This window comes from Rhagoletis zephyria, unplaced genomic scaffold (genome assembly GCF_001687245.7).
Source record: "Rhagoletis zephyria isolate East Lansing unplaced genomic scaffold, Rhagoletis_zephyria_1.1 Rzeph_scaffold_02946, whole genome shotgun sequence".
NCBI classification, from domain to species: Eukaryota; Metazoa; Arthropoda; class Insecta; order Diptera; family Tephritidae; genus Rhagoletis; species Rhagoletis zephyria.
This window is the reverse complement of record NW_016160030.1, coordinates 44,448-71,929: the sequence shown is the minus strand read 5'-3', so window position 1 is coordinate 71,929 and position 27,482 is coordinate 44,448. Positions and strand designations below refer to the sequence as shown.

Sequence of the window (27,482 nt, the reverse complement as noted above, 5' to 3'; positions counted from 1 at the left end):
AATATTTTCCGAAGATTTTAAAAATCTTATAGAACCAATTGACGAGGATAAGAATGAGTCTGTTCAAAATTCTCTTCCGGAATTACCAATTGATGGCTCAAACGATATATCGAAAAATAGGGAAATGACTGCAGAACCTGAAATACACCAATTGGATAATAGTAGATTTGTGTATTTAGATCTGCACAATTCAGAGGCAAATCAACAACTAGCAAAAGAGCTGGAAGAAAGTCGCCGTGAACTTGCAAAAGTAAAAGAGACATTGGAAACAGCCCCTTTAAAAAAAGAAAAGGCTAATTCGTATGTCCAGAATAGCATCCAGTCCAAGGCTACAGGCTTTTTAAATCAACAATCTCAGATAAAAATACAAAAGGCTGCAACAGATTTGGAATCACTGAAGCGTATTAGCGCTTGGAATTTACCCCGTAGCGTTTTACAGGAATACGAAAAGAAAGGCGTCGTTAAAATGTTCGACTGGCAAATCGAGTGTCTAAGCAATCCCAAGGTATAAAATTAAATTGAATTACTTAGAGTAATAATGAATTCCAATTTGCAGGTTCTATTCGAGCATTGTAACCTCGTCTACTCTGCTCCTACATCAGCTGGCAAATCTCTAGTGAGCGAAATTTTAATATTAAAAACTGTCCTGGAGCGTGGTAAAAAAGTATTATTTATACTTCCATTCATTTCTGTGGTACGCGAAAAAATGGCATATCTTCAAGATTTGCTAACTGTAGCTGGCTATCGTGTTGAGGGATTTTTCGGTGGCTACACACCTCCTGGTGGATTTGATAACATACATGTCGCCATATGTACTATAGAAAAGGCCAACTCTATCATCAATAAACTTCTAGAGCATGGCAAATTGGCTGACATAGGCACTATTGTCGTTGATGAAGTGCATTTGATATCCGATCCTGGTCGCGGATACATACTTGAACTTTTGATTGCTAAAGTGTTGTACATGTGCCGCAAGTATGGATTGAAGATGCAAGTGGTAGCTATGTCAGCGACGTTAGCCAACGTTGAATTGCTCAAGCGTTGGTTGGATGCAGAGCTATTTATTACAGATTTTCGCCCCGTCGCACTTCAAGAAATGNACTAAAGATGATATTGCAAACTTCGTAAAATGTACGCTTCTAAGTGCAGAAAAGCAGCTTAGCGAACAGGGAAAGGACAATAGTGAAGACGGGGATAATCTTTTTATAACAGATGCTGTTAAATTTCTTGTAGAATACGAGTTTGTACGACTGCAAGTTGATAGCGAAACGAATAGAGAAAGTTACGTCGCAACACGTTTGGGCCAAGCGTGTTTGTGTAAGCCGGAATTTCTTAATAAAAAACAACGACTAATCATATTTTATTACTCTTAGCTGCATCCATGCCGCCCACTGATGGACTTCTACTTTTCGCTGAGTTGCAGAAGTCACGCCGTTGCTTTGTACTTGAGTCAGAACTGCATGCTGTGTATTTGGTGACACCTTACTCGGTATGCTACCAGCTGCAGGACCTCGATTGGTTGCTCTTTCTCGACATGTGGGAAAAATTGTCGCCAGCTATGAAAAAAGTCGGTGAACTCGTTGGTGTAAAAGAATCCTTTTTAGTGCGTGCCATGCGTGGGCAAACGAAGTTGGACTATAAACTTATGCAAATACATAAAAGGTTATAGAATAAGCCACCTTTAACAACTGAAATATTACCGGCATTCGCAAATTGAAAATCAAATATAATTTTTTTAGATTTTACACTGCGTTGGCATTACAGGAACTGGTCAATGAAGTACCCATAAATGCAGTAGCCGCCAAATATAAATGCACACGCGGCATGTTGCAAAGCTTACAGCAAATGTCGTCCACATTCGCTGGCATAGTCACCGCATTTTGTAACACACTGCAATGGTCTACATTATCCTTGGTAGTGTCACAGTTTAAGGAGCGCCTCTTTTTTGGAATACACCGAGACCTTATTGATTTAATGCGTTTACCGGATTTAAATCATAAACGTGCTCGCGCACTATTTGACGCCGGTATAACGACGCTTGTGGAGTTGGCAAATGCGGACGTTTTCGATGTGGAAAAGGTGCTATATAATGCTTTGAGCTTCGATTCAGCCAAGCAACATGAAAATGAAGCAGATTACGAAGCTGAGCAGCGAAATCAAGTGCGTGACTTTTTCATAACTGGCAAAATAGGTTTGACCGTTGCTGAAGGCGCGAAGTTGTTAATACAAGAAGCACGCATGTACGTACAGTATGAAATAGGTGTAGGCACAATTAAGTGGACACAAGAAGATGCACATGATACCACTTCTGCAGATAGTTTTCACATGTCTTATGAAGAGCATAGAATAGAGCAGGGTAGAAAACGTAAAAGTGAGAAGAGTAACGGCATTAAAAAGGCTGAGGTAACGCCGCCAAAACAAAAAAGACTGAGCCCTAGCGTCAAGGAGGATTTATTGGAAGAGAAACCTTCCACCAGTAAAGAAGCATTGCGTGTATTAAGGCAACAGCAAAAGAAGGCGGTAGATCAAAATAAGCAAAGGCTTGAAAATAATGAAAAACCTGGCGGGGATCTAAACATAGCGAAGACTTCTATAAACGCCAGTAATAAAGAAAATGTGGCAGCTAANGTTAAAAAGGCTGAGGTAACGCCGCCAAAACAAAAAAGACTGAGCCCTAGCGTCAAGGAGGATTTATTGGAGGAGAAACCTTCCACCAGTAAAGAAGCATTGTGTGTATTAAGGCAACAGCAAAAGAAGGCGGCAGAGCAAAATAATAAGCAAAGGCTTGAAAATAATGAAAAACCTGGCGGGAATCTAAACATAGCGAAGACTTCTATAAACGCCAGTAATAAAGAAAATGTGGCAGCTAAAAGTAGTAGTATCACACCTGAAAACTTAAAACAAACAACTGTTGAAATGAATGAGAATACACAAAAGCAAACTGGGCGATCCGGAGTATCGCCTGGTACAAAAACTAGCAAATTAAATAAGCTTGTTACTTCGGAGGGGCGTAAAGAAGAGAAAAATAAAAACACCGATGCCAAGGTGCCCGCGGATGGAGGAAATGCCAAAATTGTACAAAATTTCAAAGCAACCCAAGTCGTGGCTAGAAGCAGGGTTTCGGAAAATAACGCCACAAATTCGGTAGAAGAGGGAAAAGCCGCGGAATCAATGGAAAGAAAGCAAATTCAAATGAAGGTCAATACCGAAACAAAAAAATATTCGTTGCGCAAATCTACCGAGAATGCCAAACCCCCACAGATAGCAGTTGCCCAGCCACATTCCGTGAACCTTCCATATAAGACTACGCCAAATGTCAATGGTAAGGCGGTTAGACATACTCCTAAGAGTTTGAATGAACAGACAACAACCAAAAGTACTCACAAGCAGTCACCTAAGGCGACGCAAGTACTACCGTCCGCTCCACGTCGTAGTCCACGCAACCATCAACGCACTTTTACTTCTACAAACCCTACTTCTGTGGACGCGAAAATTGCCATGCCACAAGCATCCGCTGCTGCCAAGCACTTTCCAAATGAAAACTATAACTTGGACGAATCGCTTTTCATGGCCGATGACTCCTTCGAGTTAAATACTGGCATCAAGGCTGCTTTGGAAGTTGGAAATCAGCTAAAAACTTCGTCTGCATCCCCAAAGGCTGCTAAAAGCAATGTTGACGAAATTCCCGAATCTCAGCAAATTGTACAAGCTGTGGCCGATTCTCCAGCGCCTGCGAAGCACTCGGTTCATGCATCACGTCTGCTGCGCACCACTCAACGTCTGAAAGCACAAAAAAGTGGTATAACAAAAAAAGAACTCACCGCAAGCTCGCCACCGTCCAGTTCAATAGAGGTTTCTGAATTGTCACTAGAAAACTCATTGCTCAAAAATCCACTGCAATTGAATGCTTCACATATTTTAAATTGCTCAAAAGTTGATACGGCATCAGCGAATTTTAATCGCCTCGAGGTGGTGGATATCTCTGGGGACCAGAAACTCTTCCAGGCTGCATGTCGAGAGCTCATAGAAGTCAAACGTTTTGGCTTCTGTGTCGGCTTGCAGCAACAAGAAAATAAACGTAAGCCACTAATAGGCGGCAATTTGCTTATTAACCAAATGACCGGTGGCGATGCCGCTGGGAAGGATGTAGCAGCAAAAGACTTCCAAATTGACGATAATACATATCTGGCCGGTTGTGCATTTGGTGTCACCGAGAATATAGTCTATTATATGAATATGCAAACCGCAGGCACCTGCAAAAGCGTGACTGCGGAAATGAAAATACAATTTTTGAGGTCACTCTTAGCGGAAAGCGGTAGCACTTTAATTTGTGTCGATGCCAAGGAGCAAATGAAGATCTTGTGTCGCATTTTGGGCGAACTCGGTGAGTTGCGCGTTGATTTGGAGGACCCAAAGGTGGCCAATTGGCTTCTGCAGCCAGACAAATTCATGAGCTTTCAACAAATAGTAAGTTATAACAGCTAGTTTTGCATATCTATGTATTAAGTTTTATCGATTTGATAGACACAGCAATTCGCACCAGAATGCACCGCCCTTACTAGTTTGTGTGGCAATGGACGTGGTTATGGTAGCCATGGATTGGACACGGCTAGCGCTATTTTGGCCAAGGTTAGGTAATTGCAGAGGTTTAAGTTGAAAATTTAGATGACTTTTTTACGATAAAAATTATTTGTAGATGTTCAGTCGAGGCTTGCGTTACTCTGCATATACTGAAAGCACAAATAGAGAATCTGGAGCGCATCGGCTCAGGACAACTGTACAAATTTTTTAAAGGTTAATTGTCGTATCTTTTAGCATTACATTCACATTTTAAAGAAACCCCTATGATTTTGTAGAACTTGAAATGCCTTTACAAACTTCACTTTGCAATATGGAAATGATTGGGTTCCCAGCGAATGAAGCAGCTTTGCGCAAACTTTTCCAACAGATGCTAGAAACGATGAAAAAGCTCGAATTGAAAATCTACGAAATGCATGGCGGACGCTTCAATTTAGGATCCTCTGCTGCGGTGGCGAAGGTAATGCCGCTATAAAACAATAGCAAGTCTATCTGTATAACAGGCTTTTTTATTTATATATTTCCCTATTTGAATTACATTATCCTTTGAACTTAAGGTTGTCGGTCTTCATCGCAAATCCAGCGGCCGTATAAGCACTTCACGGCAAATACTCGAAAAGATCGATTCACCAATTTCTCAAGCCATCATTGAATATCGCAAATTAAGCACAACGTTAACAAAAAATATACAACCCCTCTTGAAATGTGTGCAAAAGAATAGGTTATATTATTTAACTATTTTGAATTTTTGTTTCTTATTTACGTAATTCCATTGTTTTCTTCAGAATACATGGTCAGAGCGTCACATTCACTCAAACTGGACGCATTTCAATGAATGAACCAAATTTGCAAAATGTGGCGAAAGACTTTGAAATCAGTTATGAAGGTACATACAATATATAGTCGGTATATTCCATATACTATGTATACTATGTTGTCCTTACCACTAACTATTGCATTTTTGTGTTTGTATTGCAGGTGCCGAAAAAGTGATAATATCTTGTCGCAGCGCATTTTTTCCTGCAGAAAGTGGTCGATGCTTGCTTACCTCCGATTTTTGCCAGCTCGAAATGCGTATACTGGCACATCTTTCACAAGTAACTACACATGAATTTGCAAAGATATATCATACAAACTTTTTTATAATTCGTACGAATATAGGATTCGGCGTTGCTAAAAGTAATGAACACCAATCGGGACATTTTCACTGCAATAGCGGCGCGTTGGCATAAGGTATCGGAAGCTGATGTTTCAGAACAATTGCGTAATGGAACCAAGCAAATTTGTTATGGTATAGTGTATGGCATGGGAATGCGCAGGTTGGCAGATTCACTCAAATGCACGGAACAGGAAGCGAGTTCTCTGTCGCAGCAATTTCATTTGGCTTATCCAGGTATAAGGTAATGCAAGAGGAATTATTTTTGCACGGTTGCATAAGTTAACCTAATAAGACTTTATTTTGTAGAGCCTATGCTGATAAAATTGTTAAATTCGCACGCAACAATGGTTATATAGAGACCATTACTGGACGACGTCGTTATCTGGAGCATATCAATAGTGGAGAGGCTCAGCAAAAAAGTAAGGGAAAAACGCATGAGCGTCAATTCTCATTGATGCCTTAAATATATATTTTTGTATATGTGGTCTTTTGTCCATTGCAGATCAAGCTGAACGTCAGGCTATCAATTCGACTATTCAGGGCTCTGCTGCGGACATAGCCAAGAATGCTATATTACGCATGGAAAAAAATATTGAAAAGTTCCGAGACAAGTTGGGCATTACAAGTGCGAATGCAGTGCGCTTTGTGTTGCACATACACGACGAACTGGTGTTCGAAGTGCCCACAGATAAGGCGAAAAAGGTGGCCAAAATCTTGAGCCTTACCATGGAAAACTCTGTTAAACTCAGCGTACCACTTAAAGTCAAACTGAAAATCGGCCAGAGTTGGGGTGAGCTACAAGAAATTAAATCATAATTTCTGCATAGGTGTTGTTAACGCTTGAATAATTAAGTCTTAGTTAAGTTTTCTACTTTTAATTTATTTAATAAGCGCTAACATTCTACATGAATTGTAAACTACTTTAAATGCAATAAATAGCATACCGCTTGATTAATTTTAAATTGGAAACATGCAGTTATAGTGTGCTACATTCAGACATATGTATTCGTTGATTGCTTTTAAGTTACCATGTCTGCTACATACACGACAAAGTCGGACTATAATCAGCGTCCGTCCACTTATCGCATCTTAAGCCTTGTTCAAGCCCTCCTTTTCCGCCCACTCAGTCCATGAACCAGGGTAGTACTTGGCGCTAAAAATTGTAAATGACATATAATAAATGTATGTATTTATATTTTGATTAATGTACTTTTTGTAGCCATTCGCAACTGCCAAATCGTAAGCTCGCTTGGCACGTCCACCAGCTTGGCAAGAGAATATCAGCACCGTCCCTTCACTGGGTTTGTCACGATTGAAAGCGGTTTTAAAGTCGTTGTCAGACATTTGAAATGCAGCTTCCAGCTCCGGCACTGAGAAAAATAATACCCAAATATTTGAAATTAAACGATAAAACAAACGTCTGAAAACTTTTTTCTCTATGATCAAACGACTACTTTGCCTAAATCGGCGAAAATAAATTAGCGGTTTTCGTTATCTCTGGGTAGAATTTTAATTGACATTCTATGCCGAGTGCCGCTACCAGAACTGTTTTTTTTCAGAATCTAATCGATTCCAGGAAAATCTCTATTGATGTACATTGACATACTTTACTGTTTACCCAATTCTTTTTATGTTAAAAAAAAAAATCCTTATCGACGCGAAACGTGACTCATCGATGTTAGAACTTACGTCTTACTACTTAATAACTAGTGCGGTACCGCGTTTTTATGGTTCAAAAAATGATGAGAACGTATCGTCGACGTTGTGGTAAATTCTACTAACTCCCCTTTTCGGTAAAAATAACTTTTTGAACGGAATTAGGAGAAATATCTAATATTAAACAAAATCTGCTAAGTCCAAAAACATTTATTTACTGTACTTCGGGAGAAATTTGAATGGTGACTCCCATTAGAGCAACAATGCTGTCCAAGCTTCTCCTAGGAAAGAGCACAATACTACATACTTTTGGTCGGTTGAACGGACCTATTATCACTACACCGAGTATCAATCATATTCAGTGCTTTTCGCGCTTTCCTGCAAACAACTGGCAGAGAATGGCCTGCCGTGTCTACGTAACCGGAACGACCAAGATAGGCCAAGGACCTCACTTCAGCAACACTCCCCAAAAACTTTGTTGGAAAATTTTCATGATGTTACAACAACAACCAATTACCTCTGGTGCTTGGCAAGGGAGAAAGCACACCACCATGAGGATAACGACCTTCCAGGCGAGCGTTAAACAAAGTCATGCCTTTCAGCCGAGCTGCACATTCTATTGAAGGTGGCATTGTCATAACACCCTCAAAGTCTAGCAAGATTCCAAAGGCGAATTCTTTCATAGTGATGGCATTCTAATTCTGGCAACCAGATTTTGCAGAGCCATCTCACAGAGATTTCTCCTCCTGATAGGCATGTTGGTAGAAGGGCGGAGGATGTTATGAAACATGTTTGTACATAAATGTAAACCAGAACTTTGCTCCTTGATTCAAATACCCGTTTGTCACACCCACTTCAGTATTACTAATAACATTGCACATTACATACTTGGTACACTTATAGCGCCTGGTATCACACCAGTCCTGGCGAGTTCATCTTTGTTCCGCACATCGATCAGGTAGGTGCTAGGCTGATTGGGCACATCTTTAACTTGTTCATAGGTGACGGTAGCCATACTTCCAATGTGCGCTTTTACTATTTTGCTTTGGTGCTAAAAATCTGAAATTCTTCCAATTTAAAGAAGACTCTAAACAAAAAACGATTCGTCCAACAATTAATACTCACCTGACACTGTTTTTCTAGCGACCTGCTGCTTTACAAATATTTAATCAAACCACTGATTCGATTCCCCGTTCTTTCCAATTCTCTCCAAGATAAGATATGTACATACATATGTACATTAGGGTCCATCACTCTCTATACAAAAAAATCGGCACTGTTTTTCTATCGGAAATATCAAGTGTATTATATTTAAACGCTTCCGCCAAAATACTTCGGAAAAATATTAGAATTTATGAAAAATCGAAGTTTTTATATGTAAAATTAGTTTTAAAGATAGAGTTTAAGCTTAATATAGGGGACATGTTTAGTTATTAACCGACTTCACAAAACGGAGGTTATCAATTCGTCGGATTTTTTTTATGTTACCTAGGGTGGTCCTTAAATCTCAGTCTCACCCACTCATTCCGTAATACCACGGTCACGGATATCACATATAAATTTTGGTGCCGATTGGATACGGTTAAGGCCTGTCGTACAGGGGGCAATGTACAGATTCCCCTATGGAGACTCAAAAAATTTAAATTAAGTTTTTTCCATCTAATACCCAAAAAAAAATATTCAATTCTCGGTTTTGTTTTTTTGCTGAAAAATTACTTATTTGCCCATTGTTAAGTTACTGGGTAGAGGGGGAAAGGCGCGGCTTTTGATACCCTACCCACCAGAAGGAGCACAGTTTAGAATCCGCAAAAAGTCAACCCTTCCACAGACCCCTGGGGAGAAAATGTAAACTCGGGGTGCGCCATCCACAGTATTTTTGTGCTTAACAACTTTCCGCCCAACTCGGGCTACGCTGGTCACAGTATTTTTGCGCCAGAACACCTTTCCGCACACACAAAAGTGCGTATTTCAAACCGAATTTATTCAAATTTAGCAACGGAAGACTAAAAAAAAGGGTTTTCAAATAAAGTTTAGATCCTTTTACTACAAGTGAGTGTAACAAATTCTTGTATCGGGTCATTTGGACACAATAGCGCGAAATCATTGGGTAAATAGATACATAACACTCATCTAGCCCCAGTACTCTGATGAACTCAAGCAGTTTCGAGGCAGTGTAGTGAGTGTATATACGTAGCCTTTGGCCACATACTTCCCGGATGTGCTAGCCTTCTTCTCGCAACCATATCGCATTCTCAGGATACTGTGGAGTTTCCGGTGTCATGTCACAGCACCTACACAAGTCGTCTACACTCATCCCCATATTATGCATATGGGCTCGCAGTCTGCAGTGCCCCGTTAGCATCTCTGTTATATAACTCAGGTTAGTGTTTTGACTAGTTCCTTAGATCTTTTGGGATTATAGCTTCCCAGAAGTTATTTCGCCTGCCTTAATTCAGGCATGTTCTACCATTATGCTCTTCTTAGCCGACGCTCTAGCTAAGCCGTATGCCTTAAATGATCTTCATAAAAATGTTTAAAATTTTTATTAACGGAGTCAGCTTAATGAGATTTCTTTAGGTATTTTCAAATTGGTCCAGCTCTGATAAATCTCAATATTTTGCCGAACTATTTTGGGTGAAGTCTTACGATATTACAAATTTTATTATTCCGATGGAAAAACTAAATTTTTTTTGGTTATGCACCCTAATGTACATATGTATGTGATGTCAGTACGAACTCACCAAATGGTAGACTGTCTTAATTGTGGCATGCATTTTAAAAGTAGTAGAAAGGGAGAAAAATTAGCGGCTTTGGAAATTAGTATAAATGATTTTGATGGGTTATAGGTATGTGTGCATGTATAAATCGAAATTTTAGAGGTGGTCCTTTAAGCAATACCTCATAACCCACTCTGTCACTTATAAAAAAATGTATGTATGTATGTGGACCAAAAACACATTTGACCTGGGCAAATTAAATTGTAATTTTCGCACGACTAATTAAACAGGCCTGCGAAATTTAAATATTGTTTCCCCCCTCCAATATTTATGTTATTTTTTTGAATATCTAGGTATGTTAAATTAAAATACATCTTTGATTTTTTTCTAGCACGTCGAGATTTTTTTATTGGTGACATGTATATTTTAGGATTTTGAGCAATTTGCAGGAAACGCCAAAAATTAATTACTTTGGAATTGCATTTTTACTTTTAAACAAACCGCATTAGTTGAAAATAGCCATAATTCGACTAAGTAAATCAGAAAAACTTAAGTAGTTTCGTAGATAACGCTAAGGCAGAGATCACACGATTTGTACATTTGTACAGATTTGTTCGTTTTCACAATTCCAGAGTGGTGTTGTTTCAAAAGTTTTTATTGAGCTGAACCCATTATTATTATAGACAACATCACTCTGTGACTGCCAAAGTGGACAAATGTACAAATCGTGTGATCCTTACTTAAGAAAATTGATAAAAGTAATTTTTTTTAGCGTTAACGCGCATTAATAAACTTCAAAATTACTTAAGTTTTTCTGATTTATTATCCGATATTTCCTATCTTGTAATTCAGGTCATAAACTATCTGTTTGCAAAATTTTATCAAATCCGTTCCGTAGTTTTCACGTGGTTGAGCCACAAACATCCATATTCACAAACTCACAATTACAATAATTTTAGTTGGATACTTTCCAACCAACCTAAAAAAAAAATAAGTCATAAAAAAGTTGTTTGGCCCAGGAAAATTAAACTTTGTCTCAAAAAAAAAAAGATAATGGATCCAGTCTTACCCATAAATTTCGTATGGGAACATTCCGCCATCTTGGATTTTATGATTTTTTTTTGTTTTTTTTTACGATTTGCAATCATTTTATTTTGCATTTTTCATAAAAATTGGTTGCATACAAATTTCTAGAGAATTTAATTTCTCACATTTTCGAGTTAAATTCTCAAGGCTGCAGTTACTCGCATAAAGCTAAAAATTGGTGCGAATAATACGAGCGGCACTATAAATAAAATGTGAAAAGTCCTTATCGATCCGAGATCTGTAAAAAAATATATATTAAAGGTCAAAGGTCGCATAAATAGATTTCAAAAATCAAAAATTTTGTACGCCCAAGTATGATACTTAGACATTTTATTTTATTATATTTTATATTGTTTATAAATAAATTATGTTTTTACAAACCATATGTTTTGAGTCATATGTTTTTGAGAAAAATACACCGTAGTAATTTTAAAACTCGACTGAAAAATAAGATATTCGAGCTAGCTCAACGGCACACAGTGTGGTTTTTAACACTTCATGCCAATTAATCGTAGCGCTTTCGACAGAAGCAATATTTTCATATAAAGCAATATGGCTTTGAAAACGAATTTAATTGCCTTTCAAGGAAAAATATTGCCATTGAGCCACTGGCACTCCTTGACCTGAAAAAAATTGGTCAAAAATAGTGTTCTTTGAAAAAAAAAAAACTATACTAATATTATAGATTTTGAGACGAGAAACATGAATCCACCGTTTAAAAAACGAAAAAAAATTTCAACCCCTCAATTTGAAAAATGTATTATATATTGCATTTTTTTATTTGCATACAGCTGTGCATCCTTCACACAATTTTTATCCCTCGAACACCAAGTCAGTTTTAGTGCTATTCAAGACCTTTAATTTAAGCCAAGGCTCTAGTCCAGTAGTGTCCAAACGGTAGCTCGCGACCCAAATTTTAGGCGCCCGCAAGCAAGAAGATGAACAGAATATTTTGTATTGAATTGAAAAGTTAACACAATTGAAAGCTTTTTTGGTACATAAGTAGACTTTTATTTTTGAATTTTCACGAACTCATTCCCTTCTTATCTTTCTATGCTAGACATGACAGAATCTCTGTTTCAGGATCTTCAAAACAAAAACAACGTAATCTCAGCTATAAAAAAGTGTCGTTATCTGATGACCTACCAAACGATATTCATGGCCAAATAAAAAGCGATTTCAAGAAATGTGACTAGGTTCCCTTAAAAATAGATGAGTTGACCGATGTTTCAGCCTCTCCGCACTTATTAGTGTTCACCAGAGTGGTATTTTCTGATTTTTCTGCTAAGGAGGCACTGTTAGTCAATCTGACTTTGGAAACTCGTACTCGTGGGTAAGATATAAATATATAACGTAGTGAAAAACAAGGAAAATCTGATTGCAAAAACACTCAACCTTGTCAAGGTTATGAGCACGATCGTTCGTATTGTGAATTTGATTCGCGGATGACCGTTAAAGCATCGGCAATTCAAAGCCTTGCTCGATGAATTTGAGAGTTAATTCGGTGACGTATTCTACCAGTCTGAAGTAAGTCAAGGCTGAGTCAAGGTAAAGTGCTCTCAATATTTGTAGCTTTGATGACAGAAATAAAGATTTTCCTGAAATCCAAAGGCAGTATTTTTAACTGATGTGACTGCAAAACTAAATGATTTCAATACAACTTTGCAATCTCGAAATCGATGTATGGCAGTAGACAAAGAAAAACTTTCAACATTTCCAGACGTTTACTCTTCTGGAACAGGCTTTTTCACAACTAATGGATACAAAAAACAAATACCGAAGCGTATTGACTGACGAACATGTCAAAAATAACATGATTTTAGCCTGCACAACTGTGCAATATAAACCAGATTTTAAGAAGTTACCTGAAAATATGAAGATTCAAGCATCATATGTGACACGTAAAGTTAAAAGGGACGTACGGTCAGAAAAAATCGGTTTTCACATTTTCATCGACTCGTATAGTAAACGGGCCATTCTTTCCAATGCAATAAACCGCAGCTTTCTAGCTGCATTAGTTTTTTCACAATTTCACTTCAAAGTTAGGTACTTTCACAAAAAAAGTACAAAAAAATCAAATCTGACAAACTATTCTGAAATTAATCAAATTCGCTTGAAACTCGTTACTCGGGGGTTTTCGGTGTCAACGACATTTTTGAGTTTCACATGAATCCGAACAAATTTTAAATTTTTCCGCCATTTTGAATCCGCCATTTTGAATTTTTAAAAACCAACATCGGATTCGTAATCAGCGACACCAAAAACCCCCGGGTAACGAGTTTCAAGCGATTCCGATCAATTTTTAGAAATCTCATCCGCCATATTGGATCCGCCATTTTGAATTTTAGAAAACTAACATCGGATACGTAATCAGTGACCCCGAAAACCCCCGAGTAACGAGTTTCAATCCATTAAAATGTCAGAAGCATCAAAATCAGCTTGGTAAACTTCAAAGTCGTTTTTCTCGAAATCTTTTTTTTTGAGCGTAGGTCCCTTTTAACTTTACGTGTCACATATTAAGTTTATTGGCCATATGCTGCGAGTCGTACGATTTGAAATCGGTGCGATTTGCAAGCTATTTTTGATTATTTTTTTTTTAAATAAATATTTCAAGTGAAAACGACGAGAAACACACGGCCAAATTTTGCGGTTTTGTTAATCAATCTCCGAAGAAGGTTTTGCAGATCGCATCGATCTCAAATCGTACGAATTGCAGCACATTCCCATATGTTTACAATAAAATGAATGTTCTTCATTAAAATATTATGCACTGTTATTAATTTAACTTAACTGTATAAACTTTAATAATAAATAAATATTTTAAAAGAATCAGTTAGTAGAATATATACGTTGAATATAAGAAGAGTGAAACGAGTTATCGCAGTTAAGATTGAAGTTAAGCTAGCGGTGCCCGCGTATTATAGCGATAGTTTCAAAGTAGCCCTTTGTCCAAGTTCTGTTGGAATGCTCTAGGCCCTTTGAGAGCTAAATTATTACGATTCTAAAGTTAAACTTCGAAATTTCATTCGACATTTTACGCAATTTTTTTTTCTAACTTCGGAGTAAAAACTAGTACAGCAGTTTCGAAGTTTGGTTTAAAATTGTTATAACTTGGCTCTCAGAGTGCCTAGAGGCTTCTTTCTACCTTTGCTCAAATTAAAGGTCTTGAATTGCACTTATTGTTCGAGGGATATAAAATTTAGTGAAGGATGCACAGCTGCATGCAAATAGAAAAAAAATAACAAACATAAAAAAATATAAAAAAACTTAAATAAAATTTTGGTAGGTTTTGGTTGAGTTTGGTAGGAAGAACAATTTGTCCGTGGCAACACTGGTTCCAGGTTCGGGATCGGTGTGAGTCTCCAAGGTGTATAAGGTAAGTCGAGCTATACGTGGGTGATCACATAATATATGCTCAGAGATTTCCTCCTCCAGCCCACCAAGCCGGCACTTCGTCTCCTCAGAGAGTCCCAGTTTGTGTAGATGGTATCTCAATTTGCAGTGCCCTGTCAGGTATCCGGTGAGAGTTCTTAAACCGTCTCTGCTAAGATTTAGCAGCCGCTTAGAGCTTCCACGCGAGGGGGCGTTATGAAGAGCGTTAGGATCTATGTAGTGAATAAACGAGAAAGTTCGGAGTGGTAACCGTTTACTTGGAAGCACAAGTCATCAATTCCATTTACAAACATCATTATCGAGCAGTCGTCAGCATACGAGATGATAGACAGATGGTCTGATGATAAGGTGGGCATAGTTTGCTATGTGACACTGTTTATCAGGCCACCCCAAGCGATTGTGATGTATGGCGAGCTGCTGCAGATACCCGTTATTCTTACGGGTGTGTAGTCGTTCACTGTTCAAAATTTCTGACTTTCTATTTAACCTGTCGCAGCTGTCCTTATGCTATGTCGATCATAAAGTCGGTTATATCTGATATCTTACCTTGAAGTCCTTTGCAATTGAATTTAAGTACTTACTGTTTGTCGGGATTCGGAAGTGTCCTACTAGTGCTATTTTTTTTTATGTTTGACGCTGTGGTTATTGCACGATTACCTTGACACTTGTTTTTTGAGTTGTTACAAAAATCTACCTACATACATACCGTCGCCTGGGTAAAAGATTGTTGTAAGCGCAATTTCGACCATTTTTAGTTCTAGATGCAGTTATATATTTGGAAATAAGGTCTTTCGATTGGTGTTATCAGTTCTTAGATATCTCCTTCAGTCTCCGAGATATTTACTAAATTTTTTTCGATAATTTAGTAAAAAACTAGCTAGTGGTGCAGTCATATTAAACTAATCAATATTTTAAAAATGGCGTTCTCCATTCTTGGACATCTCCTTTAGTTTCCGAGATATTGAGTAAAAAGTGTCGTTAATTTAGTAGAACACATTTTGTCGTATTTCATACAAAGTGGCTTCATAAACTCAAAACTAATTAACAATTGACGTTAAAAATTAAATAATTTTGTGAACTAGTAGCATTTTCAGAGACGACAATGGGTATTTCCATACGTCACATACGTGACAGTCGCACGTTTCAATGAGAAACAAACAAGGAAAAACATTTGTTTTCTTTTACTTTTTTTAGACCCTTGTCTAGCATATAATTAGCTCTATATTTATCCGAAAAATGAAACCAACCGAACCGCATTTTCCTTAAAGATCAGCAATTAAAGAGTTGTCGCTACGTGGCAAAAAAGGCAAGCTGATTTTTTTCTTTTCTTACAAAATCGGAAAACTCTGCGAATTGCAGATGGCTCTTTTCATAAAACTTATTTTAATATAATTTGCAGTAATTCTAGTTGCTTTTAGAGTTTTTTGGATAAATGCAACTTATTTCAATTTTCATTTACAACCCCAAGTGTGAANTATATTTATCCGAAAAATGAAACCAACCGAACCGCATTTTCCTTAAAGATAAGCAATTAAAGAGTGTCGCTACGTGACAAAAAAGGCAAGTTGATTTTTTCTTTTCTTACAAAATCGGAAAACTCTGCGAATAGCGGATGGCTCTTTTCATGAAACTTATTTTAATATAATTTGGAGTAATTCTAGTTGATTTTAGAGTTTTTTGGATAAATGCAACTTATTTCAATTCTCATTTACAACCCCAAGTGTGAAACGTTACGTGACGTGGCGTCACGTTACATAAATTTTCATCGTTATATTTTTGTTAACATTGCTTTTAAATGAAATTTTAACCCACAATTTTATGTCGAGCATAATTTATATTTTGACTTCAGTGCCAATTCAGGGTAAATTTTATGGAAAATGAAAATGAATGAAAAATGGAAATCCCTGAGNGTTACGTGGCGTCACGTGACATAAATTTCCATCGTTATATTTTTGTTAACATTGCTTTTAAATGAAATTTTAACGCAAATGAAACCTGCATTTTATGTCGAGCATACTTTATATTTTGACTTCAGCGCCAATTCAGGGTAAATTTTACGGAAATCTATGAGTTATGTTATAATNTTTTAGGCAATGACGTGCAATTTTCGATACGATTCGACTCTCGAAAAACGGCTGGCATTCGACACGACTCTCGCAATGAGGGTGATTATGTTATAACTACATACGCCAAATTCGAACCAGATCGGACCATAAATACGGTTTTTTCAAAATATCTCGACGTTGGCGCCACCTAGCAAGACCATTTTACGCACAAAATTTTCTACTTAAATAGCCAATATATATTTAAATAATACAATTATGGTTTAAAAAACTAAAACCTCGCTATTCAAATTTCCATTCGTACTGTCATCAGGTTACTTTATCCCGAGCTAATAAAAGCGAGGTAAAAAGCAAGCAAATTGGCCCATAAATACGTTAGATATATGACTTTAATTTTTTTTTTCGCGGTAGACCTTTCGATGGAAACACCCACATTTCAGTGCTTTGAACAAACACAGCTAATGAGCCAAGGAGCAGCAAACTGTTTACAGCATAGAAAATTATGCGCATGTCTCTGTTCCCACGGACAAACCACAGAAGCTGCACTTTCCCTCCCACGCCCAAACAATAGACATGGTTTCAAACCATAAAAAAAATGGATTGTCAGCTATAGACCTGAATTGAAGCAGAATCCATTTTTGGCGAAAGTAACAGCAAAATACTGAGAACAAATTAAAGTGCTCTTGAATTTATAATATACTAGCAGACCCAGCGAACTTCGTCCCGCCAAAAATTAACTTTTTTATTGAAACATTTGGTTGTTGTTGTTGTTGTAGCGGCACTACTAAGCCCCGCCTTTTTCGGGTCTACGTTCCATTTGGTCCAACGTTTTCGCCGGCAATTCACGTTCACGTTTGGTTTTGTGGTCGACAGAAGGCATGCCCTCCGATGCTGTCTTAAATAACCTGACGAAAGCGTTATACCGGGAAGAAGTCCTCGACAGTGAATCGTCCTTGAATCTGTATAGTATAGTTGGTGGCAATTTCCAAAATGGTGAGTATCATTGGCCCACATTCTGTTTCTGTTTAGTCACCGTAAAGCAAAGACCGCAGTGGTTCTGATGGTTGATTTAACAGGAGTAATTTGACTCTGATCCCTGGTGCCTCCGAATCGATGACTTTTAGCAATAACTCGGAAGTTTCGGTCGTTTAGAAGGAATTAAGCCACCACAATAAGTCTTTTATGTACTGACACTCTTCGGCATTTTTTCCCATACAAACAAACTATCACGCATTCGTTGTACGGAGAAAATGCGCTATATCATCAGCGAAAAAAATTCTCTAAAATCAAAGGTAACTTATAGCTATTTAAAACTTGCACTTTATGATACTGGAATTGTGTGAACTACAAAACTGCGTAACCAAAATTTGGTGCCATTTGATGGAAAATGAACTATATTTCTATAAAAAATTAACAAAAAATTGATTATGAAAAAGAAAAAAAAAGCACTGTATACTGGGTGTATATACTTACAGATAGGTAAAAGTTTCAATATGTTTGGAAAGCGGCACGCGGAAGGACACAACCACAAATACTTCCAGAGATATACAGTATGAAAAATTCGATATGTATGGGTGATGCCACGCTCCCTTAATATATCGAAAGTCTGCAGTAGGTGTCCAAAATTTCAAAAAATCAGTACAGCCGTTCGCGATATCACCTCTTATAAAAAGAAGGAGCTTCCCTGCCCCGCTTAACGAAAAAAATGGATCCTATATACTAATCTAGGCAAAGGCTAANCGGAAAAAATGGATCCTGTGTGCTAATTTAAGCAAAAGGCTACCAACGAACCAAATGCACTTTTTTTAGCGTAGCTCAACCCCTGTGCCACCTATCGGAAAAATTAAAACTTTGTGCACTCCTTCTTCTAAACACCTTTCCAAAAAGCAGCACCCATTCGAATCGGTTGTGAAACATAGGAGAAAATTGTTCCCAATTGATTCATACTCCCAATGAATTTCACAATTGTCCGAAATTTCCAAGCTTTTGTCGAAAAATTCAAATTTTTCGCGTTCTTCCGTATTTTTCCACTTAGAATTTTCTATTTTTCCATTCGAATGCCATTCCGAAGGAATTGCACATAAAATTCCGTACAAGAAAATCAATTTTCGATTTTTCCAATTTCTCGACTGTCCTGGAGGGTTTTCCCAAAATTTTCTTTCGTAAAAACCTTTTCCTGGCAATTACGAACAACTAAAAAAAGATTCTAGCCAAATTGGCCAAACAGTATACATTTTTCACACCATTTTTTATATATATTTTTTTTTTTACCAAAAAAAGATTTATTGATTTCATTTAATATCTACATACATACATATGTGTATAAAATTTCCTTTCTTTTGTTTAACACTTTAATTTTTTAATGCATATCGCACGTTAAATAATGTAGAGATTTAATTCAAAATTTTAATTTTGTGGGAAGACCCATCGAATTTTGATCACAACTCATACAGTTGTTATACAAAAGCAGATGTATCTTCGCCACTTTTGTGAAGTTTAGTTATCTGTTAGACTGAACATATTCTTCTTATCAAACTTATTGATTGTATGAAAAAATCTCCTAAAACGTAAATTTTGAAATAATTTTCTATATTATGAAACGTTTGATATTTGTACTCGTACATACATATGCATGCATGTATGTATGTAACTAAGCAAACGAATAATGCTGTTATTGATTTTGCTAAATAATTTAATTAATTAAAATTCATTAAATGAAAATATGCATTTTTGTTTAATTTCGAACTGAACTTGGGGTATTAGCACACACATTTGTATAGATACTATATATACATATAAAAATATTGCATTTGATAGTGTGTTCAAGACATTGCACAAAATATGAAAAAAGTAATAGGTTTAAACTAAAAACTGGAAAGAGCGGCAAAGGTCTCTGAATTCGGAACCGAAAGTGTTTTAATCTATGTACTTGTATTTGTTGTCTTCCTTAAGCAATTTATTTTTCAACAAATCAATTTGTTACATTTTTGTGTGCATGAGACATTGCGGACAAAAGTGGAAATAAGCGCAATTAACATCAACTATTTTTCACTTTAATTTTCCAAGTGCTGTAAACATTTACATTTAGTGACAGTTTCATTTTAAATAAAATCTTGTTTGATCTATAGAAAAAGAAGATTTTTATCAACCCAGTGCCTATGTATATGTACTGTTGAATGTACATACCATATGTACATACTTTACTTGTATATTGGTCTAAAGTTTTTTAGTGAATAACTTTCTTTTTGTTTTGCTGATATTTTTGCATACTTGTATGTGTTTATATGTATGAAATGTCTAAAAATATGTTCTAGTTGCATTGACATGCTTCGTTTAAAACTCAAATTTTACTTAATATATAATTACACACATACAATGCAAAGCGGTATGTATTCGCTTATAGCAGACACATACATACATACATATTTAGCAAATTCAATGCCTTGGTTGGGTACACAACAGTTGGGATAGATCATTTAGTATTTAACAATTTACATACTTTAATCGACGCATTCTGAATGCATTTTGACTTTTCTTCAACCACGCCAAATATTTGGTAGGTACAAGACATAGTTTTAATGACTTAAGCGCTCCAAGTCATGTCGTAGTTATACAACAGATTAGCATCGATTTTATATAGGAAACATAAACGAAGTGAAATGATTAATCATTCAAACGCCGTAAAATATGAAAAATTGCTTTAATAACATTAGCATCGCTTCGCTGGTGGTACTAAGTGCTCCGGCAGCACATTAGGCAGCTCGTTGCCCTCCAATTTGACATTGATCAAGTGCATAGCGAGCGCAAACTCGTCCTCATCTAGGAAGCCATCGCCATCGACATCGGATAGTTTCCAGATTTTGCTGAGCACCGAATTGGGTAGCTTCGATTTGATCAGTTCTTGTTTGGCAGCTGCACAGAGGAGAGTAAGAAAAGTTGTTGCAATCAAATATTTTAAATTTGGAGTTGAAAGTGAAAGTATTAATTGTATGCTTACTCGCTCCCGATATGCGTCCATCCACCGGCCCAAGAGCATTGAAGATGGCATCTGTGCGTGGTTTATCGCGATTGCAGATCCAGTCGTGCTCACCGAAGCCAGCATCGATACCCTCACCCTTCATATAACCAAACGGTGAGACATGATCGTCGATCACACCAGCGAAGGCGCCACCTAAAAGTAATCAAATTATATAAAAGTCAGAAATGTGGGTGAGTACTAGGAAAATATTAAAGTAATAAAAAAAAAACTAATTAAAAATAAGTCATTTTAATAACAGGCAAAAACAACTATTGTAGGTGAAATAGATGGCACGGCAAGCGTTGCAGTTTTTACCAATGCCGCTAAAGCTACAGTAAACAGAAAATCGTCTTACTTAATTGTTGCGCCTACCGCCCGAGCAAAAGATACCTGCCTGCCAGCCAGCCAGCCAGCCAGTCAACGTTCTTTACATTTGATGGCCTTTTCAATCGGCAGCAAGCAAGTACTATGTAGTAACAGAAGCAATTGCGTGCAATTTGGAATTGTCTCAGCCACCATTTCGCCCGAGAACCCACTTGACCGGGGCGCGCGCTTGAATGCATGCGCGCGCATCAACTTTATCGGCATGAGTTGAAAGCTGGAGCAGCGTGTCGGCGGCCGGCAATGGAAGGTACTTGCAATTCTTGAATGCGTTTAAGGCAATTTAATCTCAATTGTCGACGTACATATTACAGCACAATTGATTCGCTTGTATATTTGTGTGTGAGTCAAGCGCGAACCAAGTTGCGTCGATGCATTTGCATTTCGTAATGGATTCTATTAGGAAGAGAGCAATCAAACGGTCTCAGTAATTAAAAAGGTCTGTCTGCTGCACATGATACTAGGGCAGATCACGGAGTCAACATGTGCATCGGGTACAATTGACTTTAAATCAAGGCCTTACTCGGTTGACGTGGTCCAAAGTTATGCGGTAACATACATTAAAAAAAAAAAATATATATATTGCGACGAACTGATAACCTCCTCCTTTTTTGGAAGTCGGTTAAAAAGGAAACAATTTTTATAATTTCATTTTATTTTTAGAAACTTATTGCTAAACACAAACAATACCGTTGACAGGCCAATTCTGACAACTGTCTTCAAACTCACCACAGCCTTTCGAAAGACAAAAAAACGCCTTTCGTATGAGAATTTTCAATTCATAGAAAACATTTAATTAAAAAAGCAAGCGATCCTCGGATCTCATTTCATTACTTAACATTAATGGTGTTTTCGTTTTTACCAAAAAATGTCGCCTTTTGATTGCCCCTTTCTCTTTTCATGTTCGAATCTAAAATAAAGGCAAGCGGTGCTAAAATTTTGTAGTCGTTTCTTAAAATGTCACACTCTTGTAAGCCAAAAAAGGCACATTCTCTGCCCTTTGAAACTTCGCCAGGGGAGAAGGTTGCCCTGAAAATCAGATGGTTGCTTAAAACGGCAATGTTATGAAGGCATGAGTTGGACAAGGACACAAGAGGCAATAACATGCAGGGTTGAGTGTACCATCAAACAAATTTTGCAACGTGGATGGGCAAAATTTTTTGGAAGAAACGAAATCAGCATAATGTTCATTAAATGTTCTTAATGAGTCATTAACTGACCCTGAGAGGGAATTTTTTCAAATCGTTACTGAGGAAAACCGTATGTAAACTTTAAACAACACTGGGTGTGGCTCCGGGTCTGATTTAAAAATAGAGTAAAAACCTCTCAATGATCCCTGCGAAAGTACGCAAGCTTCTTAACGTTCTCAATTTTTCTTGCTCAAATTACTATTTAACTAATAAATTTTCTCTATCTAAGTACCTCTAAAACCCAGCATTTTTGGTACAGGTACTTAAGCGGGTTCTACTATACTAGATTCTGCTTTGTAAGATCAGCGATATGTGTAACACATTTGGTAGAATTCGATAGTGGTTTCAGAGAGACATACCTATAATTAGGCGTCCATTTTATGGCGTCTGCCTTAAGTAGTGTGGGAACCATAAGTAATTTACCATTTTTGGAATGTCTAAAAGTGTGTAGCTATTATTCGATTTAAAATTCGCTACGACAACCTACCCACCTTCGTTGAGTTTTATCTCAAAGGACTAATTTCTACATGCAATGCAGGATCGATAAACTTTTCTCACGAATTGTTATTCAATGACGTAATCGCTTAAGACCACTTGCTTATCCTCAGCTGTTTATTTTTGTGTAAGTATGGAGAGTTTATGAATGGAAGCACCACCTACTTAATCATTCAGTTGAGTCATCTGATTAGTTTTTACGTGCTGAAAATCGACGGCTGGTAGATTTATTTGGAAAATCGATTCTTCATTTTCATTCGAGATTAAACTACATACATATAAATAATAAATTAAGACAACAAAAAAGCAAGCAAACAAAATCGAGTGCAATAAAGAGTGTTAAGAGGTGGAGGATTCAATAAAAAAACGGTATATTCTTACATTACAATTTCCTTCCATGCTATGTAGTAGATGTGCCAGAACTACAACAAAGCCTATTTATAAAATTCGCTATTTGCTGCTTTAATGTTTGACAACTGGGCGGGTCTGCGACGGTGAGCGCATCTTTTTTTAACAGTTCAGACGGGACAGAGAGATGGGAGAGACATTTTAAGAAAAAAAAAAATGAAGAGAAAACGATTTTATTGATAAGATAAGCAGAATGCTAGTACAAATGTTATTCAGCAACTTTGGATGATTAGAAGCGGCGATGGAAATGATGTTGACGCAAATTATTAAGAACCTGGTGCAAATATAGAAATAAGAGCACACACACACACATCTGCAGAAGCAAATAAGTGAAAAGCACTTAAGTAAACGAAGCATCAAGAGATAAGTAATATTTCAGGTTTGCAAGAAGTTACCAGGCATGTGATAAGGTGCCAAAAAAGTTGAATATATATATTGTTCAAACATGCGAAGAGTGGAAGTGTTCTTACGTAAGCGATCGCATTTTTAATAATGTTAGGAAATTCAGAAGCAGTGGTGATGGCATTGTCAAACTCTCTTATTGTTGCCTAAAATGCGACTTTAATTGTTAGTACAGCAGGCTAAAGCTTTAAAGATTTTTAAGTTGCTTTGTTGCTTTGACCCACAAAATCGCACTAAATTTACTCATACTTGCAGCTAAATCAAGTTCATTAATCAAAGGTTAATGTTCTTTCGAGAGCTACGGTTTCTCTGTACATATGTACACACATATGTACATAACACATTTCGAAATCACACACTTGTCTTGTGCCGGCACAGCTATGTATATTTCAACGATCGACGAAAAGATGCGTGGCAGTGTTGACAATCACGTTTTAACTAAAACACGCACTTCGGTCCGATTTTTATTTGTCAAGCAGCCAAGAATAACTGTGAAAGCAAATTGTCAATGCGCACAGAATGATATATATTTAGGAAATCACTTAAAACCCATGCATATCGAATTGAAAAAAAAATCCGGGGCTCCTTAAACCGGACGAATTTCGTAAAAACAAAAATTAAAAATCAGTCCGCATACAAAAGAAAAAGATTAAATCCTAGGGGTCTACTCTGTCTTGAGATTCGAAAAGTAAATCCAAATCATTCGGATTCGAAGACTTGGTACTATGACTTTATTATTGTACTGATTGTTAGGTTTAATACATTGTCCAAATGTATGTAATGAGAGCTTTAGGAGAAGTAAAACTCATTAATTTAATTTAGTCTAGTAGAAACTTAAAAAATTTAGTTAACTGTTTAGTACTCGAAAATATAATGTGGTCTAACACCTGCCTGCGTCGTCATATTTTTTATTCAGTTTACAGCAGTAGAATCCACCAGGTAAACTAATAAAAATGAAAGTTTGAGTACCTACATTTTCAATAATATTTCATCTCAGTCATCTAAATGAGGAGCCCTGCTAACCAAAAGGGTCTTCCAATGGAATGGAATAACACAAATCTTTTTTATTTGAAATGCATACGAATGACATTTCACATGCTTTCAAATAACGACTTTTAAATACTTAAAAGAGATTATTTTTTTCAACAGTCTCCCCCTCTTTCTCGCAATTCAACGTCTAAAACTGTGATTAGGAAAAATTTATAATTTTTAGTCAGTCAATTTTCAAAAACAAGTCACTGTGCGCGATCGTGACATTCAGTGTTGCCACTCGAACTTTTTTTCCTACCATAATTGGTACAAAATAGCTCTCAGCCTACCAAAATTCCACTTTAATTGAAAATGTGATTTAAATACTGTTACATATGTAAGAAGGTACAACATTTTATAAAAAAAAAAAATCAATTAAAATAAAATTGTCCATAATTTGACTTGAGGCGCAGCTCTTTTTGGGTAAAATGAAGAAAAAAGAACGAACTCAAAGACAACCATTGAAAATTACGTGTTTTCTTTTTTACTTTTGCTACACAAATTAAAATGTCCCATTTGTCTTTTCCTTTTCACATCATCCTTTACATGTACTCTCGAAAACAGAGATACTCGAAGTTTTATAAAATGAATAAATGATGTGATTTGCCTACCAAAACCCCTCGAAAATCACAACAAACCAACGAACCTACCAAAGCCTTAGTTTGAGAAATTAAACTACCAATTTTGGCCCAATTGCACCGAAACGGCAACACTGGTGACATTCTTCCGCTGCAGAGAGAGATATTCTGCGTTTACTGATCGGAAGTTCGTTCACTTTTCGACATAATGTGTTTACACGTATTTACATAGCAGTGCATTTGTCGAAACACAATGGATTTAGTCCGAACTGCGGATGAAGCTAATTTTCCGCCCAAATACCTATCCACAAATACAATTGGAAGGAATAAACAAACGTGCGATATGTGTTGCCCATGTGTATAACGTATATACATATGGTACTTACATACTATTTAATGTATGTATATACAAATCTTCTAAATATGTATGTATATCTACGATCATTCGTACCACATACAGTATCGGTTATATCAATAACACCCCCATTTCAAAGTGATATTGTTTGCCACTCCTGTTTATTTATGTATTCATTTTTAAGAATTTTCAATTAAAGCACAGTTAATTCTCTAACAAAACCCATATAAATGCGTCAGAAAAAATTCTAAAAAATCAACGGTTATTTTTATAGTTCATTTCCATGAAGCCTTAACTGCAGTGTATACCAATTGGGAAAAGCAGATTACAACTCGAAAGAGGTAGTTACTCATATAACGTACAAGCAAACGAAAGGAAAAAAGCTAAAATGAAGAAACAAACCTTGCCGAAAGTCACTTGTTAAAATTATTGTAACTTACCTGAACTCCTAACGTTTGTTGGAAATGGGCTATTAGCCACTTGAAACTTGCAAATTGTTGCACTAAAATTTAATGGGCTATAAAACTGTATGCTCAAAAAAATTTCAACATTTCTGAGAAAAGTTTGAAATTTTGAAGAAAATTTGTTGAATTTTTTTTAGTTTTTATAAAGTTTTAAACTTGGGTTTATTTTAATTGAAAATTATGAAAAATAAATAAACAAACAAGTGTGGGCAAACAATATCAATTTGAAATTAGTGTGCTATTGATATAACCGATACTGTATGTACATATGTATGTCTCTATATACATACATACATTATATCAAAATACGCCTATTATGAGTACGCGGGATAGAAATACAGATTGTTGAGAATTTAATTACAGCCTTTTATTAAACATATGCAAGTATACAGGGTATTTTGTTGCCGACGTCAAAGACTTTAGGGTTACATTCTGTGGCTCTTTTCATTATTTGTAGCACCGAAAACAGTAAACATAAAGTTTAAAATTTGATGTTGTCCTTTAGATTAGATAAGATAATATTAAAACAGTTGCTTGCTTGTTTTAAGTTTCCAATAAAAAATAAAAAAACAATTTTGAACCTTATCGTCACTAGACACGAATAAAGGCGCGAGCTCAAAAGTAGACGGCGAAAACAGACGCAAAAAAAACGTCAGCGTCAAAGACTCTTAACATACTTCGCCGAAGTTTTTCATAAGCATCTTTTTTCGCAAAATTTTTTAACGCGCCTTTTTTCGAAATCCACTTCTGTTTTTTGTAACGTCACGACAGCGTGTGTGTTTACTAATATCTTTAAATCGTTACTACCAACAGTGGTAATTTACTGAATAAAGGGCCATTTAATTGCTATGCAAACGTGGAAAAACCTTTTTAAAATGTTTACTTTTAAATTTTTTTTAAACATTTGTAGGTGCATATGTAGATATTTTTTATAGTGTTGAAATGTTTTTTCTGGTAAAATTTATAAAAAAAGGCTTCAAATAATTTGTAATTCGAAATTCAGTGATCCCAGTGGTTATTTTCATAGCATTGCCTATCCTATAGACCGAATTAATCAACTGCCACACATTCAAAGAAAGTGTTTTTCAAATAGTGGTAGCGCCTCCGAGGATATTTCTAATATTAAAAATATTGTTAATTAAAAATGATATTTTAATACATATCTACTCTCTAGTACTAGTTATTTAAAAATAAACACCACTTTTTAAATAAATAAAGAATTAATTTTTCTCGTGTTCTACTTTTAATTAGCTCAGTATTTACTATTTGGTATGTACAGTTGCGGTCAAAAATGGATGAATGATCTTTCATTTTTAATATTTAAAATATTTTTCATCATCATCATGTTCGACCGCCACTGTATGTATGTGTGTATGCATTTTTAAAGTTGTAAAACTGCTAAAGCGCGCCTCAGTTTCAACTCAACTATCAACGATAACCTCGATTCGTTGTGCTAATTTTCTGAATGGCTGATTGTAAAAGGATGAATAAGCTATGGCAATACTGATAC

The 27,482-nt window shown here is 36.4% G+C and overlaps 3 protein-coding genes across 7 annotated transcripts in view; 1 reads left to right on the top strand and 2 right to left on the bottom strand.

Annotated features, from left to right (window-relative positions):
* Positions 1-6: 6 nt before the first annotated feature.
* LOC108368079 (DNA polymerase theta-like) lies at positions 7-6,568 on the top strand. The gene is given in 14 exon segments (XM_017622836.1): positions 7-505; positions 557-1,095; positions 1,097-1,317; positions 1,374-1,662; positions 1,740-4,467; positions 4,525-4,634; positions 4,697-4,794; positions 4,857-5,038; positions 5,136-5,299; positions 5,364-5,464; positions 5,557-5,675; positions 5,740-5,978; positions 6,044-6,156; positions 6,240-6,568. Coding segments are annotated over 14 exon segments (5,598 nt in total). The 5' UTR covers positions 7-124; the 3' UTR covers positions 6,554-6,568.
* Positions 6,569-6,596: 28 nt separating this feature from the next.
* Positions 6,597-8,754, bottom strand: LOC108368078 (heat shock protein 67B2). 2 transcript variants are annotated; one of them, XM_017622834.1, is made up of 4 exons: positions 8,519-8,754; positions 8,282-8,460; positions 6,948-7,107; positions 6,597-6,890 (listed from the first exon to the last, which is right to left on the bottom strand). In XM_017622834.1, the coding sequence occupies exons 2-4, from the start codon at positions 8,406-8,408 to the stop codon at positions 6,827-6,829; spliced, it is 351 nt and encodes a 116-aa protein (XP_017478323.1). In that variant the 5' UTR covers positions 8,409-8,460; positions 8,519-8,754; the 3' UTR covers positions 6,597-6,826. The 2 variants fall into 2 exon arrangements, with proteins under 2 accessions (XP_017478323.1, XP_017478322.1); XM_017622833.1 differs by having other exon boundaries at positions 8,282-8,452.
* An 11,019-nt stretch (positions 8,755-19,773) lies between these two features.
* The window catches only part of Past1 (putative achaete scute target 1), a 21,383-nt gene continuing 13,674 nt past the window's right edge, over positions 19,774-27,482 (bottom strand). For 3 of the 4 annotated variants that reach the window (XM_017622831.1, XM_017622830.1, XM_017622832.1), the window contains 2 exons: positions 20,650-20,823; positions 20,362-20,564 (listed from right to left, as the gene is read on the bottom strand). In XM_017622831.1, the coding sequence (XP_017478320.1) occupies positions 20,362-20,564; positions 20,650-20,823 (377 nt within the window). Of the gene's footprint in view, positions 20,565-20,649; positions 20,824-27,482 lie in introns of all 4 variants that reach the window. The other variant, XM_017622829.1, reaches the window with a different exon arrangement.